We start from the raw sequence: 15,087 nt of genomic DNA on the forward strand, positions 1-15,087 counted from the left end.
AGTGGTGGGCGGTGGCTAGTTGTGACCACGTGGGATGAGGTGGCCGAGTGGTTAAGGCGATGGACTGCTAATCCATTGTGCTCTGCGCGCATGGGTTCGAATCCCATTCTCATCGACTGGAATTTTGTGGTTGCAGTAACTTGTTCTAGAAGGACCAGTGTCCACTTTGCGACCAGTGTGGACTCGTGGTTGGAGAGGAGGTCATCTGCTGCCTGAGGGCTGCCAAGGTGCCTTTGAGCAAGGCAAGGAGACCCAGAAGTTGACCCCTGCACGTTGCTGTTTTTCCGTCCGTGTGTTTGCGAGATAACTTAAAAATCCTAATGTTTGCGGAACTTCAACAAAGTGGTGGGCGGTGGCTAATTGCGACCACGTGAGATGAGGTGGCCGAGTGGTTGAGGCGAAGGACTGCTAATCCATTGTGCTCTGCGCGCATGGGTTCGAATCCCATTCTCATCGACTGGAATTTTGTGGTTGCAGTAACTTGTTCTAGAAGGAGCAGTGTTGACTCGTTTTTGGAGAGGAGCGGATTTGCTTCCTGAGCGCTGCAAAGGTGCCCTTGAGCAAGGCAAGGAGATCCAGAAGTTGACCCCTGCACGTTGCTGTTTTTCCGTCCGTGTGTTTGCAAGATAACTTAAAAAGTTTAATGTTTGCGGAACTTCAACAAAGTGGTGGGCTGTGGCTAAACGTGGCCATGTGAGATGGGGTGGCCGAGTGGTTAAGGCGATGGACTGCTAATCCATTGTGCCCTGCACGCATGGGTTCGAATCCCATTCTCATCGACCGGAATTTTGTGGTTGCAGTAGCTCGTTCTGGAAGGATCAGTGTCCACTTTGCGACCAGTGTGGACTCGTGGTTGGAGAGGAGGTCATCTGCTTCCTGAGGGCTGCCAAGGTGCCTTTGAGCAAGGTAAGGAGACCCAGAAGTTGACCCCTGCACTTTGCTGTTTTTCCGTTCGTGTGTTTGCGAGATAACTTAAAAATCCTAATGTTTGCGGAACTTCAACAAAGTGGTGGGCGGTGGCTAATTGCGACCACGTGAGATGAGGTGGCTGAGTGGTTAAGGCGGTGGACTGCTAATCCATTGTGCTCTGCGCGCATGGGTTCGAGTCCCATTCTCATCGACTGGAATTTTGTGGTTGTAGTAACTTGTTCTAGAAGGAGCAGTGTTGACTCGTTTTTGGAGAGGAGCGGATTTGCTTCCTGAGCGCTGCAAAGGTGCCCTTGAGCAAGGCAAGGAGATCCAGAAGTTGACCCCTGCACGTTGCTGTTTTTCCGTCCGTGTGTTTGCAAGATAACTTAAAAATCCTAATGTTTGCGGAACTTCAACAAAGTGGTGGGCGGTGGCTAATTGCGACCACGTGAGATGAGGTGGCCAAGTGGTTAAGGCGATGGACTGCTAACCCATTGTGCTCTGCGCGCATGGGTTCGAGTCCCATTCTCATCGACTGGAATTTTGTGGTTGTAGTAACTTGTTCTAGAAGGAGCAGTGTTGACTCGTTTTTGGAGAGGAGCGGATTTGCTTCCTGAGCGCTGCAAAGGTGCCCTTGAGCAAGGCAAGGAGATCCAGAAGTTGACCCCTGGACGTTGCTGTTTTTCCGTCCGTGTGTTTGCAAGATAACTTAAAAAGTTTAATGTTTGCGGAACTTCAACAAAGTGGTGGGCGGTGGCTAAACATGACCAAGTGAGATGAGGTGGCCGAGTGGTTAAGGCGATGGACTGCTAATCCATTGTGCTCTGCACGCATGGGTTCGAATCCCATTCTCATCGGCTGGAATTTTGTGGTTGCAGTAGCTCGTTCTGGAAGGATCAGTGTCCACTTTGCGACCAGTGTGGACTCGTGGTTGGAGAGGAGGTCATTTGCTCCCTGAGCGCTGCAACGGTGCCTTTGAGCAAGGCAAGGAGATCCAGAAGTTGACCCCTGGACGTTGCTGCTTTTCTGTCCGTGTGTTTGCAAGATAACTTAAAAAGTCTAATGTTTGCGGAACTTCAACAAAGTGGTGGGTGGTGGCTAATTGCGACCACGTGAGATGAGGTGGCCGAGTGGTTAAGGCGATGGACTGCTAATCCATTGTGCTCTGCACGCATGGGTTCGAATCCCATTCTCATCGACTGGGGTTTTGTGGTTGTAGTAACTTGTTCTAGAAGGAGCAGTGTTGACTCGTTTTTGGAGAGGAGCGGATTTGCTTCCTGAGCGCTGCAAAGGTGCCCTTGAGCAAGGCAAGGAGATCCAGAAGTTGACCCCTGCACGTTGCTGTTTTTCCGTCCGTGTGTTTGCAAGATAACTTAAAAATCCTAATGTTTGCGGAACTTCAACAAAGTGGTGGGTGGTGGCTAATTGAGACCACGTGAGATGAGGTGGCCGAGTGGTTAAGGCGATGGACTGCTAATCCATTGTGCTCTGCACGCATGGGTTCGAATCCCATTCTCATCGACTGGAATTTTGTGGTTGTAGTAACTTGTTCTAGAAGGAGCAGTGTTGACTCGTTTTTGGAGAGGAGCGGATTTGCTTCCTGAGCGCTGCAAAGGTGCCCTTGAGCAAGGCAAGGAGATCCAGAAGTTGACCCCTGCACGTTGCTGTTTTTCCGTCCGTGTGTTTGCAAGATAACTTAAAAATCCTAATGTTTGCGGAACTTCAACAAAGTGGTGGGCGGTGGCTGATTGCAACCGCGTAAGATGAGGTGGCCGAGTGGTTAAGGCGATGGACTGCTAATCCATTGTGCTCTGCACGCATGGGTTCGAATCCCATTCTCATCGACTGGAATTTTGTGGTTGCAGTAGCTCGTTCTGGAAGGACCAGTGTTGACTCGTTTTTGGAGAGGAGCGGATTTGCTTCCTGAGGGCTGCAAAGCTGCCCTTGAGCAAGCCGAGGAGATCCAGAAGTTGACCCCTGGACGTTGCTGTTTTTCCGTCCGTGTGTTTGCAAGATAACTTAAAAAGTTTAATGTTTGCGGAACTTCAACAAAGTGGTGGGCGGTGGCTAAAAGTGACCGCGTGAGATGAGGTGGCCGAGTGGTTAAGGCGATGGACTGCTAATCCATTGTGCTCTGCACGCATGGGTTCGAATCCCATTCTCATCGGCTGGAATTTTGTGGTTGCAGTAGCTCGTTCTGGAAGGACCAGTGTTAACTCGTTTTGGGAGAGGAGGTCATCTGCTTCCTGAGGGCTGCAAAGGTGCCCTTGAGCAAGGTCTAATGTTTGCGGAACTTCAACAAAGTGGTGGGCGGTGGCTAACTGGGACCGCGTAAGATGAGGTGGTCGAGTCCTGAACACATATTTCTTCGCTGTTTTGGAGAAGTCCAACAAAAATGTGTTTGGTGATCTTAACTTTAATGAGGATTGCTTACAATAAATTCCCTTTCTCCTTTTCGCCAATAGCAATCATTTGGTCAAAAACCTGAGTTAAATTTTGATGTAAACATACCTTTACAGTATTCATGTGGAATAATATGATTTAATTTACCAAAGCCTTAGAATCAAAGAAGCAATAAAATAAATAATATTAAAATGTAATAATACATTTATAGTAGTAGTATTAGTTGTATCATGCAAGTTAGTATCACAATATATATTTTTTCTTTTAAACCTTGGAAAACTCATCTGTCTATTGACTTTAGAAGACTTTTCACCTTTTTTAAACATAGCTTAAGACATGGATAACAGAAGAATGATCAATGAGCTGGTTTCTCTTTTACTACACACATGGTTGGAATGACTGTCAGACATTGATTGGAAGAGATTTGATCCTTTTCTGATGCATCAATAATATTTCTGACCTGGTCGAACAGAGAAGGGTACAGAATAGAAGAACGGATAAAAGCAGTCAGGAATGAATGGTGTACTTAATTATTGGCCTGAACACAAGCGCACGCATGTGACTAACGAAGTTAAAACACTCACTGAGTCACATAAAGCTGATAATGCTCTCTGACTGCAGCGTTGTATACTGAACCAGTTGCTGCTGCCACATGTGTTTCAGTGCCGAGTGATCTGAGGAGCCATTTCCTCCCAGCTGTCAGCATGAACCTTACAGAACTGGATAAGGAAGTGGGTGCATGTAGGAGAAGCAGCTGCAGGTGAGCGTCATGAGGAATCATTTCAAATCCTGAAGGAGTCAGATAAGCAAAGACCTGCGGTTCGTCTCGCCGTTTCATTCTACCTGGAAAAGCTGACTCAAATCCAGACGTCGAGTGTTAGAAATATTCATGTTCTGTTAACAAAAATCTGAAAAAAATCTACTCTCATTTTTTATTGTTGTTTTTATTATTAATATTATAGTAGCAGCAGTGGTAACATTAAAGGTGCAGCCATTGCAAGAAGTTCTTCAGACTAGAGGAACATTTGCATCAGCTGTATTTACACTCTAATAGTAAAGTCAGCATTTTGAATATTTATGGATAATAACGGGGATAAAATGTTAAATTCAAGATGATTCCTTCGTCCTGTCTGCTTTAATACCTTTGAGGATTATATCTATCTTCCTCTCGGTGTTAATGCCCAGCTGTCCATCCATCTGGGATGCATCAGCAACATCAGGAGCTTTATTGAAACTTCCAGATGGCAGATGTCGGTCGGAGGAAACCGCGTTTCCTGGCTATTAACTAAAGGACTGCGAACTGGATGAACTTGCAGACAACTGTTTGATTTCATCATGTGTCCTATTTAAAGGCTTCCATCTATACCCATTCCGTCCCATTCATATTATAGTCTCTCCCTCTCTGAACTATTAAGCTGAATAAGAACATAAATATCTCCAGAGTTAAGTGATATATTTTTTAATACTTTGCATGCACAGCATTTCAGGAAAGAAAAATGTGCACTATAATGTGAAAGGAGTGATTAACAATAACACGACCCAGCCCCTTGTATGTGCAGCCCTTCCTTCCTTGTGAATAAAGCATTATAGTTCAGGCAACAAAAGCTTGTGGCTCAGGTGTTTCCTGCCTGGCCAGGAAACGGTCCCTGTGGCTCCTTTCACAGCACATGTGGTTTCTTTGAGACACGTCCTCGCTAAAACGGCGACTCCAGAATCTGAAAGAAATGTTGGTTTGTTTTAAACCTTAACTATCTGATCCCTCAACCGTGATTAAAATATGAAAATGTCTCCAGATGTTTTAAGCTCCTCTTCATATGTCCGTGAAATAATCCTGATAAGGGTTGGGATGCCGTTTGATCCTGTTTTGAATGAAATGTCCTGTGACGCTCACTCGTAGGAGGAAACTGGATGAGCAACGTAATCGCTCCTCTTGAATGGGAAACATCGCAGAGAGGGGGGGGGGGAGCGCATAACATGCTGACAGCAGCCAGCGGCGGCCGCTGAGACGCACACGCGCAAGGAGTCTCCTGATGCAGCCATCATAAGCTCCTCGTCGTCTTTGGAGCCTTTTATCGGGAGCTTCTTTTTATCTATTATATTTTACTTTTTCTTTTCAGGATTACATCCTAACGAACCCGGCGCGCATTCCGAAACAGATTTGCGCGTCGGTGACTGCGCATTGGTTTCTGCGCTCCGCGAGCGTCTTTCTCTCTTTCTTTTTCCGCTTGACAGAAAGCTCTCATTCAAGTTCAAGCAGCGACAGGCGAAGCATTTCATCTGAAATTGTTGTGTTTAAAAAAAAAAAATACAAAATAATAAAACATGGAATCGCCGCTCTCCAAACCAGAATGCAAAAACATGGACGCGTGTCTGAGACGACTGAAGCAAGAGCTGGTATGTTGTCCATTTCATTCATTCCTTGGTCGACTTTATTACCGCATAATAACGCATTTAAACAGATGGGATTTCTAAATTGCACATTTGCAAACATACAATTGAAATGAACTTATCATAAAGTAAAATCGAAATGTATAGTTATTTCTGTGGATATTGGGTGCCCTGGTGGGTCTCCTCTAGTGATTTGATAGTTTTACGCTTCTGTTGGGGGCGCATGTGTGTTCGCTTTGAGCGCACCAGAAGCAGGATCTGATTCTCCTCCTCTGTCCATCGGGGCAAGGTAGAGAGTTCGAGTCAGTTTTCGCTGTGTTGTCGCTCTGATGAGAACTAGTATGAGTCACAGTGTGAATTAGTTCACGTGCTGCTGTCCACCAGAGTTGACCATATGGTTTCCTTATTCATTGAGCAGGAATTCATGGGATTTGTCCCTCCTTCATTTGTATGTGTCTTTTGCAAATTGTCTCTGTTCTATTGTAATCTGATTTTTATTGGGACATATCATTGCTTGTTGTAGCCCTGTGATACACAGTACTGGGTCTTGCTTTAAAAGGGGCGTATAAGAGAAACTGCAGTCTCCGGGAGGTTTCACAGAATAAGCATGCCCTGTCGAATTGCCAGTCCCCATTATTTAAAAAGCTCATGTCTGCCTTTCTCTTTAAAAAAAACAAATGTGTTTGATGGTGGTAAAATTCACAGCTCTATCTCTAAATCCAGTCTTGGAAATGCAAAGAAAAAAGGTTTAAGCTGCACCCTCACACCAAATCAGTTGGCAGCGACACTGTAGACCAATTTTAAAAAAAGAGCCTGTAACTGTAAGTTTCATTTGGAATCATCTTCAAAGCACACACAGATTCCTTTTTTTGTCTTTCCGTGCAGCCACTGGCCCACAGACGGCCTCGTATGGCCGCCTGTTTTGCAACATGATCCACACCGCAACTCCAATTTAGCCACAAGTCTCTCAAGTGGCTCATTTAGATTTTTAAGGGAGGAGACACTGATGGCAGGAGGACACGGTGCGTTCCAGCTGCCCTCTCACAGTTCGGAAATATAACGGAAAAATTGTCATGCCACGCTGGGGATTAAACAGGCGTCGCACATGGTCCCGTGCACTCTCCGTCTGCACAACGCCATGTGGGATGCAAGCTGTTGTTCAGGAAATAAGAGGTGGCTCTGCCAAGGTTGCCACTGTTCTCTCCACTGTGGTGGTTCTTCATCCAGCGCTCAGTGCAGCGCGGTAAACCAGCTCCATCTGCCACACAGATCACAAACGTGAAACGTGAAACAGCTGACTTTCACCTGCAGCAGAGTCAAGTTGTTCTTGAATCAATTGTGGCTCCTCTTCAAAGGCGATGGTGTAAAAAAAAAGGGCCACGCCAGATCCTCCTATCATTTAAGCCAAGGTTCATGATCTTTATCTCCAGCATGATAACCAGTTAGAAGTCAGCTGAAGCTTTGCATCATCGTTACACTCACTTCCAAATTTGGATTATTTTAGTCAAGGTTGGATGATGATGATGATGATGATGATGATGACGATGATCACACAGCTTCATTGATTTGACCACATATAATGATCTAATTTGACACGGCATATGCAGATTTGATATCTAGTTGAATAAATGCATGATTTAAGCAGGTTGCAATGTGCCTGATCAGTGGATTGATTAACATTTCACTTTCATATCCCGTACGACTTTGCTGTTTTCCATTCGATGAGGGTTGTTACCTCGCCCCGACCGTGGCCTGATCAGTAATGACTGTTGCATCCATCCAGCTGATGTCACTGTCACTCAACAAGGAATCAGCATCGGTCGTCACTGGGTGGAGTTTGTGTGCGTTTCATGCGAGGAAAGAAATACTGTTGCATTTGTGAATTTCTTTTCGACTCGTAAAAAGCCTTACATCTATAATGATCTCATCCACATCTTTATACCTTCATCTTCTGTTTTTTTTTTGCTGATATCAGCTAGAACACGACGTCTACATTCTCAAGCCCGCCCACCGAGCGAGGAGCCATGAACGGACACACGAGACGCCTTTGAAAAAGTGATTCAATGCTCGGGAGTTTTTAGAGTCTAATTGAGTCATACTGGGTGGTAATGACTCAAATACACGTCCAAGGGCATTTGAAAGAGTTAGCAGCTTTGTAAAACACACGCTATGTTTAAATAAGGAGCTCAGATTCAGACATTTTGCTTTACATGTTGACCTAGATACGGTTGAAAATGTGAGCAATGTATTCAAAGCTTGTCAAATTAAATCGCATAATTACATCTGCAATCTCCACAGCAGACACCTTGGAACCCGATGCAGTCAGATGACCGTCACGATGGGTCAGTCTGTGGGGGGGAAGGGTCCGCTCACATGTCCACATTTGATCTTTACGCTGTTTTGGGACTTTTCGTCCTGACTTTGGATTTTTTTTTTTAACAGATTAACAGCATGAAATATGTCTCAGATACATGTTGACTCATTGTTCATACAACAGACAGACAGACAGACAGACACAAAGTCAGACATTAGCAATGCAAGGTTTGAGGCTAGGCTGCAAACACTGATATGTCTTTGAGTCATCATGAAGGGCTCACACCTGCTGAGCGCCAGAGTTTCAGACACTAAATCAAACCTTTGATGACATCACCGCTGGAGCTTATTTCAAATGCGCCATACTTCCTTATTTCTATCATGCCTGAGGGAGAGTTTCAAACCCAACTGTCACCATGGAGTAAAACGGTAAACCCAACACGCATGAGATCATAACGATTGAGAAATCTAAGGCATATTCTGGAATGATCGCGTGCATCAGAGTTTCATGGTCTTTTTATTTACCTCGAAGGTGTGAGATCAGAAAGATTTACACAATATAAAACAGAATGAGGGTTTGGATTTACGCTCATTTGTTTGGTGGCTCCCTCACGGCTCATATTCTCCATCCTGCCCTTCCTTCCCCTGAACTAAAATTGGCCGGGCTCTTGGAGGGCAGCTGTGGGGCTTTGCTCGGCTGTTCATTGTATTGGAGCTGGAGCTGCTAACCTTTTTCAAAGCCACTCTATCATCATGTTACTCTGCACAGGAACTGCTTTGTCATGCGTCACAGGAAAGAGGATAAACCGCTGTGCAGTACATGTTCGATTTATTGTTTCAAGACACAGCTGAGAGGTTCCTTTCATTGCTGCTGCAGCCACACATGATCAGGTTGTGCCTCTCCTTTCCGTTCTTCTCCTCAGCCCGCCTTCATTTGTCGAAAAAAATCTGTCCGTTATTTCTCATGGCGTCGCTCTCACTGTGGGTTGAGTCAATAAAATGTGCTCAAAAACGAGTGTAGTGAAAGAAGACTGTCATCACTTATCTCAGATAATGTGTGATAAATTAGTCATTGTGGCAGGCAACATGAATCCTCATGGAGGCCAGACACTGGTGGTGGTGGTGGTGGTGGCCGATGACTTTGCTGAGACTGAGGAGGAGGATGAAGTGACATTTTTGATGAACCGACCAAGACTGGGCAGTTAGGGAAGTGGAGACATTTTACGTGAAATATTTACCAATTTGTCATGCCAACATTTTAAAAGGTACATTTTTCACGCTTTTACCTCTCCTAAATATGACCCTGAGGACATTGAGACCAAATGGAGTCACTGTATAACCCTTTTTGTCAACGAGGCATTCATTGCCATTGTGCACTGTAATTTATATTTCCCAGCTCTACAGCTTTATTGCCGCGCTGGGCTGCATGCAGCAGTCCGTCATGCCCAGCAGGTCGGCCACAGAGAGCCTCTCTGTATCTTCTGGACAGAGACTCCATTCCTCCTCTTGACCCACACAGCTCACCATTAATTCATTCATTAGGGTTGGAAGTGGAGGGAGGAGTAACCCGGCTGCTGCTGCTGCTGCTGCCCAGCTCCTTCTCAACAGGATGACCTTTTGGGCCTGATAACCTTGGCCTCCCTGTTTCCTCCCCCCCCCCCCCCCCCCCAATAATACATAAACAACAACAGTGAAGGGGCTGTAATCCGTAGGCAGCACAGCGCATGAATGAGTGGGCAAAGACGCACAAGCATGCCTTTCAGAATGCAGACACTGACTTCCTCTAAGTGAGGCATGTCTGGACATGGCTGTGTGGATTTGTGCGATCGCCTCGTTTACGCAGCGATTTCGTTTCTCACTCCTTAACTGGATGGAGGCTGTCGCTCAGACAGAGGAGGAGCACTGATTGATTTATTCATTGTGGTGTTTAGTTCACTTGCACGCATATTGGATGTGCTTGGGATATGTCTTCAAAGTGGATGGATCATGGTAAGAGAATATAAATGAAATAATAACCACTCAAAGGTTTTGCATTAAAATCTTTTATAATAAGCTTCCATTCAACATTAATTCAAGACTGTCAGTCATTGTTCTTAAACTTTGAAGCGTTCGGCCCTTAATAGGAAATTATGTCTGGTTGGCTGGCATCACTGCAGGAATAGAAGACGTAGACGGGGATGAGGCGGGGGCGGGGGTCCGGACAGCCCCTGCTTTTCTTTCTTCTGTTCATTTCTTTCACTTGACTTGCTCTTTACGGTGATCATTTTACGCAAAAATATACGCTTGATATAGTAAATGATTTAGAGGCTTTATTTTAAGGGAAAAAAAGACTACGCTTCACAAGGATGCGATAATGACGCCAGTGTTCCGACGCAGTTCCCCACAGCCCCATTTTAACCCCCTTCTTATTAAATTAGAGAGGACACATATCTTCTGAGCTGGTTCTGTCAGGTCTGTTGTGTCCTCGTCCTAACAAGGCCCCTGGGCCGATTCACACATTGTAAACCTGAGACGTCTCAGAAGAAACGACGTCTGTGTTTAAACCAGAAATGGCCGCGGGACATTGTGAAGTCGCTTTTAGCATCAACATTCCAGGATGAAGGTTGAGGGGGGTTGAGATATTCAGGCCGCTAAGTTCCGCCTTTCTGGTGGAGCGCCTGGTTGGCACAGTAAAGGTGGAGTGGTGGCGTTTGGGTTGCTGCTGCGGCTCTGTTTGTTCCTTGGGAAACAATATGATTTATTAATGTTGCCTAAGAATAGAAACGCCTGTAAACAGCCCAGAGGGTTTTCACAACTGGTGGGAATGCCCGCATTTTTTGCATGAATGGAAAAGCTGCATGTGAGCGCTGACGCTGGGTGCTTTTGGTTAACTTTGCGCAAACAGGTGTGGCCCAATTACACTGCATGAGAACAGGCCACTGAGGCGATGCTATTGCACCAGCAGCTCAGTTTGTGGTAATCTCTCAGATGATCCCTGCATAAACTTGAAATACACAACTCTGCATGCCGTGTTGTCTGTGGACTTGTCGGCTGATGTTGTGCAGGAAAGTGAGCTACAATCATGAGGGCTTTTCCCAGCCTCTCCATGGACTCAGTGAATTATAAAGCTAATGAAGTCAGCCATGTGTCTCTAAGACACAGAGACGAGAGACAACATGATTGCGCTAATTACATGTACCATCACTGCCTAATTTAGAACCTCGTGGGCTTTTGTTCCCAGCATGTGCACTGATGGGCTTATTATCTGATCTGAGAGGCTGTTCATTTTAGCTCAGCCTTTAACCCAGAGCTTTAATGGTAATGATTTAGGGTGTTAGAAAAGTGATATAGGTGCATGGTGTGAGAAATGGCAGCTTATTCCGTTAAGAGAGGGAATGAATACACAACAATCCTGATGGACTCTTCATGCAGGATGTTCCCAGATTTTTTTGCACATTTAAATATTTCCTGCTTTCTCTCATTTTTGGTTTTTGACTTCTGGTAATGCAAAAATAATGTAGGCGAGAAGCCTGCATATATATTTTTTTGTAAATTAAATTATTAATTTAAAAAAACAATCAGGACAATAATCTAATGACATAACATCACTAAACTGTGTATATTATGTAAGAACTTTTGGGAAGTCAAATATGTATGAACAGTAGTAGAAATCTTTACAGGCTTTAAGTGTTCATACAGTAAAAGCATAAATCTTCCGTATCTCCTCCATATGTCAGTTTTCCCAGAAACCCCTCTGCAGCATTCCCTTCTCTCGGCGCTTAGCGGCTGCTTTGTGTGCGATGCCGTTCTGCCATTTGTTCGACATATCTACTTTTCCCACCTGGGGTTTCGACACAATCACTACTCCCCCAAGATTAAGTATTACAGCCTCTATAACCTCCTTATGGTGTCATCCATAATTAAATCAATCAACACATCTACACATATGGCAAGAGACTCACCCCCCCCCCCCCTCCCGTCTTTCAAACCCAACTCATCTGACTCCCACCATCCCTCCTCCTCATTGTCAGACCATTTCCGCCTGAGCAACGGCCACCCTCCCAGCGTTTGGAGGTTATAGGCTGGACGAGCAGCTCTGATTGGCTGTGATTACCCCCCCCCCCTTATTGGAGACAGATTCATATACAGGTTGTCACACTGATCCATTTGAAAGGTGAGAAGCAGAGACAGGCTGGCACAGACTAACAACAGTCAGACATATCTACGCCTCCCGCCAGGTGAATGCCTGTTGAAGGTAAGAGATGTGTTTTCAGTGGAATTCATCTTGGCAGCAGATCTCTGTATTGTTGCATTAACGATCATGGCAAAGCAGCTTATTGGGAAAGAGATTTGTTTCTCAGTTTCATCCGCTCCTCCGTAGGTGTGTCTCACCAGGAGGTACCCCCACACACTTTATTCTAAATTCCTTGCATGCTTTCTTTCCTCATCCCTTTTTTTTGCAAAAGGGAGGGCTTCTCTGCAGGTTTGCTCATCAATCAGCTTCTAGCTTTGGTGCTGTGGGTGTGTTTTTAAACATGTTGTGATTCAAATTCTGGATGGAGGCATGAATGATCCAGCCGTACGAGTCGAGGCACAGGTTTCAATGCTTGCCTTAGGTCTTTCCGTCTGCCTTCAGGAGGAGACGGTTAGACCAGGTCACATGACACTGTTTTAAACACATGAGAACAAAAGGAGAGAGGCGTAACTTAAGATTACCGCTGCAGAGGGAGAAGTGGGAGTGAAGAGAACAAAATGCAAAGGAGGGTGCAAATATGGACTAAAGTAAATGGATGGAAACGGGAAAAGCTGAGATAGGAAGAGTGGAAGAGAAAGAAAGTGCAAGCCAGTCTGTTCCACAGCTGTCAGGGTCCGGATCTTGTCTCATGCGCAGGCCATATGGGGCCCTGGTCATCCAAAACTAGGTCACATGACACATAATTAAACAAGGTGAGCAGACTGAGACAAACAAAGGAGGAGTCTCACTGACAGGGAAAACAAAAAGCAGGATTATTGCTGTGATGTTCGGACCCCATAAGGTTTAGGCTGAACTTGACGTGTCCGATTTTTGTCCTTTATCATCAATTCTTAACGTTCTTTGTCTCTCTGCAGGTGTCCATGAAAGAAGCCGGCGATGGCCTCCACACTCAGATGAATTCAATGATGGGAGCCCTTCAGGAACTGAAGCTCCTACAGGTTCAGACAGCGCTAGAAAACCTTAATGTTTCAGGTCGACCCATTAACCGAGGACTCCCACGCCCCGCTCCGCCAGCTTCACCTGAAGCACCAGCTACAGCGTCTCCGACTGCAGGCGATCATCACAGGACTTGTTTTAGTCAAATGATTCCCGACGAACCTGGCCTGAGTCCGTTTCCAAGTACGAGGTCCTCTCTGAAGAGCGGAAACTCCTGCAGCCTTGATGACAGGAGTCCATCTCAAAACAGAAGCAGCCTAGGACACTCCTCGTCCTCGGCGTCCAGCCTTGACAGTGAGAACGAGACGAATGAAAGAAGCATGAGGAGTCTACCGAGCATGCATGAGCTCGAGTCTATACCCAAGAGGTGGTCGGGATACGCTGCTCCACAAGTGGATTTCTATGGGCCAACGGTGGGTAACCCTCTACCCGAGCCCTATCCAGCTCCTCAAGATCTCCACCACGCTCAGTTGGTGGACCTTCCTGGGATCCTGTACAACCTCTCCCGAGAGGGCCCGTCTCTGGACAGCGACTACTCCAAGGACAGCACAGACAATGACAGTGACTGGACTTCTTCCCTTATGAGTGGCGGCCGCAACCGTCAGCCCTTGGTGCTCGGTGACAATGTCTTCGCTGACCTTGTGGGCAACTGGCTGGACTTGCCAGAGGTGGAGAGGGAAGAGGAGGAGGAGGAAGACGGGAGGAGTGAGGACAGGATGCTGGATTTAGGGGTGGACAGACCAGACACTCCGGCTCACCCTCTGCGGCTCAGCCGCTCACAGGAGATCTGCAGGAAGATTTCATTGACTACAAACATCTTCAAGAAGTTCCTTCGCAGCGTCAGGCCGGACAGGGACAAGCTGCTCAAGGAGAGACCTGGCTGGATGGCCCCCGAACTGTCGGAGAGTGACCTCTTCAAAAGGCCAAAGAAACTGGCCCCTAAGAGTTCCAAACACTGCTTTTACCTGCCGTTTTGGGCGAATGGACAGCAGAGCAAAGGTAGACCATTCCCCCAGCGATGCGAGACGGACAGGAGCCACCATTACCAGTTGCCCCAGGTCCACCAGCAGCAATTTGCAGGAGTTTATATAGACAGGGGACAGTCGGAGACTGGTCTGAACAAAATGCAGCCGCTGTTTGACTACAACACAGCTGTGTGGGTGTGAGTGAGGCCAAACTGAATGAGTGGCAGGTGCTGGGGGGGGGGGGGGATTATCCCATGTGCTGCAAAGTGAATGACAGGCTTAAATACGGTTATTTTCCAAAAATGGGACAATGAACTTCACACCCAACACAAGACTATCAGTGTGTGTCTGCTGTGTGTGAACTCAAGATTATCTTTATGCTGCAAGTTTTGTATTATTCAACGTTCTTTGTAAGTGAGCGTGCTTGTCAGATTGGGTTGTACCTATCGTCTTTGGGATATCTTTCCAGACGGTACATCTTTTTCACAATGTCACCCCAGTGTACTTTTCACGCTGTGTATCTCACACGTTGGCGGTTGTGAATAGACACACCAACTGTCACGCTGCCTTGTTAGTCTTCTTTTGCGACGCAACAAAAGCGGCTGTTACTGAATGCACTGCCAAATTAAATGCAGTCATAAGTTGTCTTAGGTTTCCAGCGGGCCGTGACGGTGTGGAAACTCAGGTTTAACTGAATCCATTCTCATTCACCTTGCTCAGGGAACGCATGCTATTTAGATCTTAGATTTAGTCTTGCCTCATCTCATTTTGCCTCAGAGGAATAGCAGCAATACAGCTGCATGGCGAGTTCAAAGACTGCAGATTTAACGTTTCAGATTTGCCCCAGTGCTATTCTCTGAGTTCTTCTTCGCTGGTGCAACGCTGAGTCAACTGGCAATCCTCCAGGTTGTTGTGCAGAGAGAGGAGGGGGGAGCGATT

At 46.1% G+C, this 15,087-nt stretch overlaps 1 protein-coding gene and 10 non-coding genes across 11 annotated transcripts; all 11 read left to right on the top strand.

Moving 5' to 3' along the window:
* The first annotated feature begins 33 nt into the window (after nucleotides 1-33).
* Nucleotides 34-115, top strand: trnas-gcu (transfer RNA serine (anticodon GCU)). The gene has a single exon. It is a non-coding gene; the product is annotated as a tRNA-Ser (tRNA).
* Nucleotides 116-374: 259 nt separating this feature from the next.
* On the top strand, nucleotides 375-456 carry trnas-gcu (transfer RNA serine (anticodon GCU)). The gene has a single exon. It is a non-coding gene; the product is annotated as a tRNA-Ser (tRNA).
* A 241-nt stretch (nucleotides 457-697) lies between these two features.
* trnas-gcu (transfer RNA serine (anticodon GCU)) lies at nucleotides 698-779 on the top strand. Its single transcript has one exon. It is a non-coding gene; the product is annotated as a tRNA-Ser (tRNA).
* A 259-nt stretch (nucleotides 780-1,038) lies between these two features.
* trnas-gcu (transfer RNA serine (anticodon GCU)) lies at nucleotides 1,039-1,120 on the top strand. Its single transcript has one exon. It is a non-coding gene; the product is annotated as a tRNA-Ser (tRNA).
* Nucleotides 1,121-1,361: 241 nt separating this feature from the next.
* On the top strand, nucleotides 1,362-1,443 carry trnas-gcu (transfer RNA serine (anticodon GCU)). The gene has a single exon. It is a non-coding gene; the product is annotated as a tRNA-Ser (tRNA).
* A 241-nt stretch (nucleotides 1,444-1,684) lies between these two features.
* trnas-gcu (transfer RNA serine (anticodon GCU)) lies at nucleotides 1,685-1,766 on the top strand. Its single transcript has one exon. It is a non-coding gene; the product is annotated as a tRNA-Ser (tRNA).
* A 259-nt stretch (nucleotides 1,767-2,025) lies between these two features.
* On the top strand, nucleotides 2,026-2,107 carry trnas-gcu (transfer RNA serine (anticodon GCU)). Its single transcript has one exon. It is a non-coding gene; the product is annotated as a tRNA-Ser (tRNA).
* A 241-nt stretch (nucleotides 2,108-2,348) lies between these two features.
* Nucleotides 2,349-2,430, top strand: trnas-gcu (transfer RNA serine (anticodon GCU)). Its single transcript has one exon. It is a non-coding gene; the product is annotated as a tRNA-Ser (tRNA).
* Nucleotides 2,431-2,671: 241 nt separating this feature from the next.
* Nucleotides 2,672-2,753, top strand: trnas-gcu (transfer RNA serine (anticodon GCU)). Its single transcript has one exon. It is a non-coding gene; the product is annotated as a tRNA-Ser (tRNA).
* Nucleotides 2,754-2,994: 241 nt separating this feature from the next.
* trnas-gcu (transfer RNA serine (anticodon GCU)) lies at nucleotides 2,995-3,076 on the top strand. The gene has a single exon. It is a non-coding gene; the product is annotated as a tRNA-Ser (tRNA).
* Nucleotides 3,077-5,634: 2,558 nt separating this feature from the next.
* On the top strand, nucleotides 5,635-14,349 carry inka2 (inka box actin regulator 2). The gene is made up of 2 exons (XM_068742967.1): nucleotides 5,635-5,706; nucleotides 13,102-14,349. Exons 1-2 carry the CDS (start codon nucleotides 5,635-5,637, stop codon nucleotides 14,347-14,349), a joined length of 1,320 nt encoding a protein of 439 aa, XP_068599068.1.
* Nucleotides 14,350-15,087: the final 738 nt, after the last annotated feature.

The sequence above is a fragment of the Brachionichthys hirsutus genome, chromosome 8, assembly GCF_040956055.1.
Source record: "Brachionichthys hirsutus isolate HB-005 chromosome 8, CSIRO-AGI_Bhir_v1, whole genome shotgun sequence".
NCBI lineage: Eukaryota > Metazoa > Chordata > Actinopteri > Lophiiformes > Brachionichthyidae > Brachionichthys > Brachionichthys hirsutus.

Coding starts and splice junctions, on each gene's coding strand:
- inka2 (XM_068742967.1), top strand. CDS start 5,635: ATGGAATCGCCGCTCTCCAAACCAGAATGCAAAAACATGGACGCGTGT. Junction 5,707..13,101: donor GACGACTGAAGCAAGAGCTG/GTATGTTGTCCA, acceptor GTCTCTCTGCAG/GTGTCCATGAAAGAAGCCGG.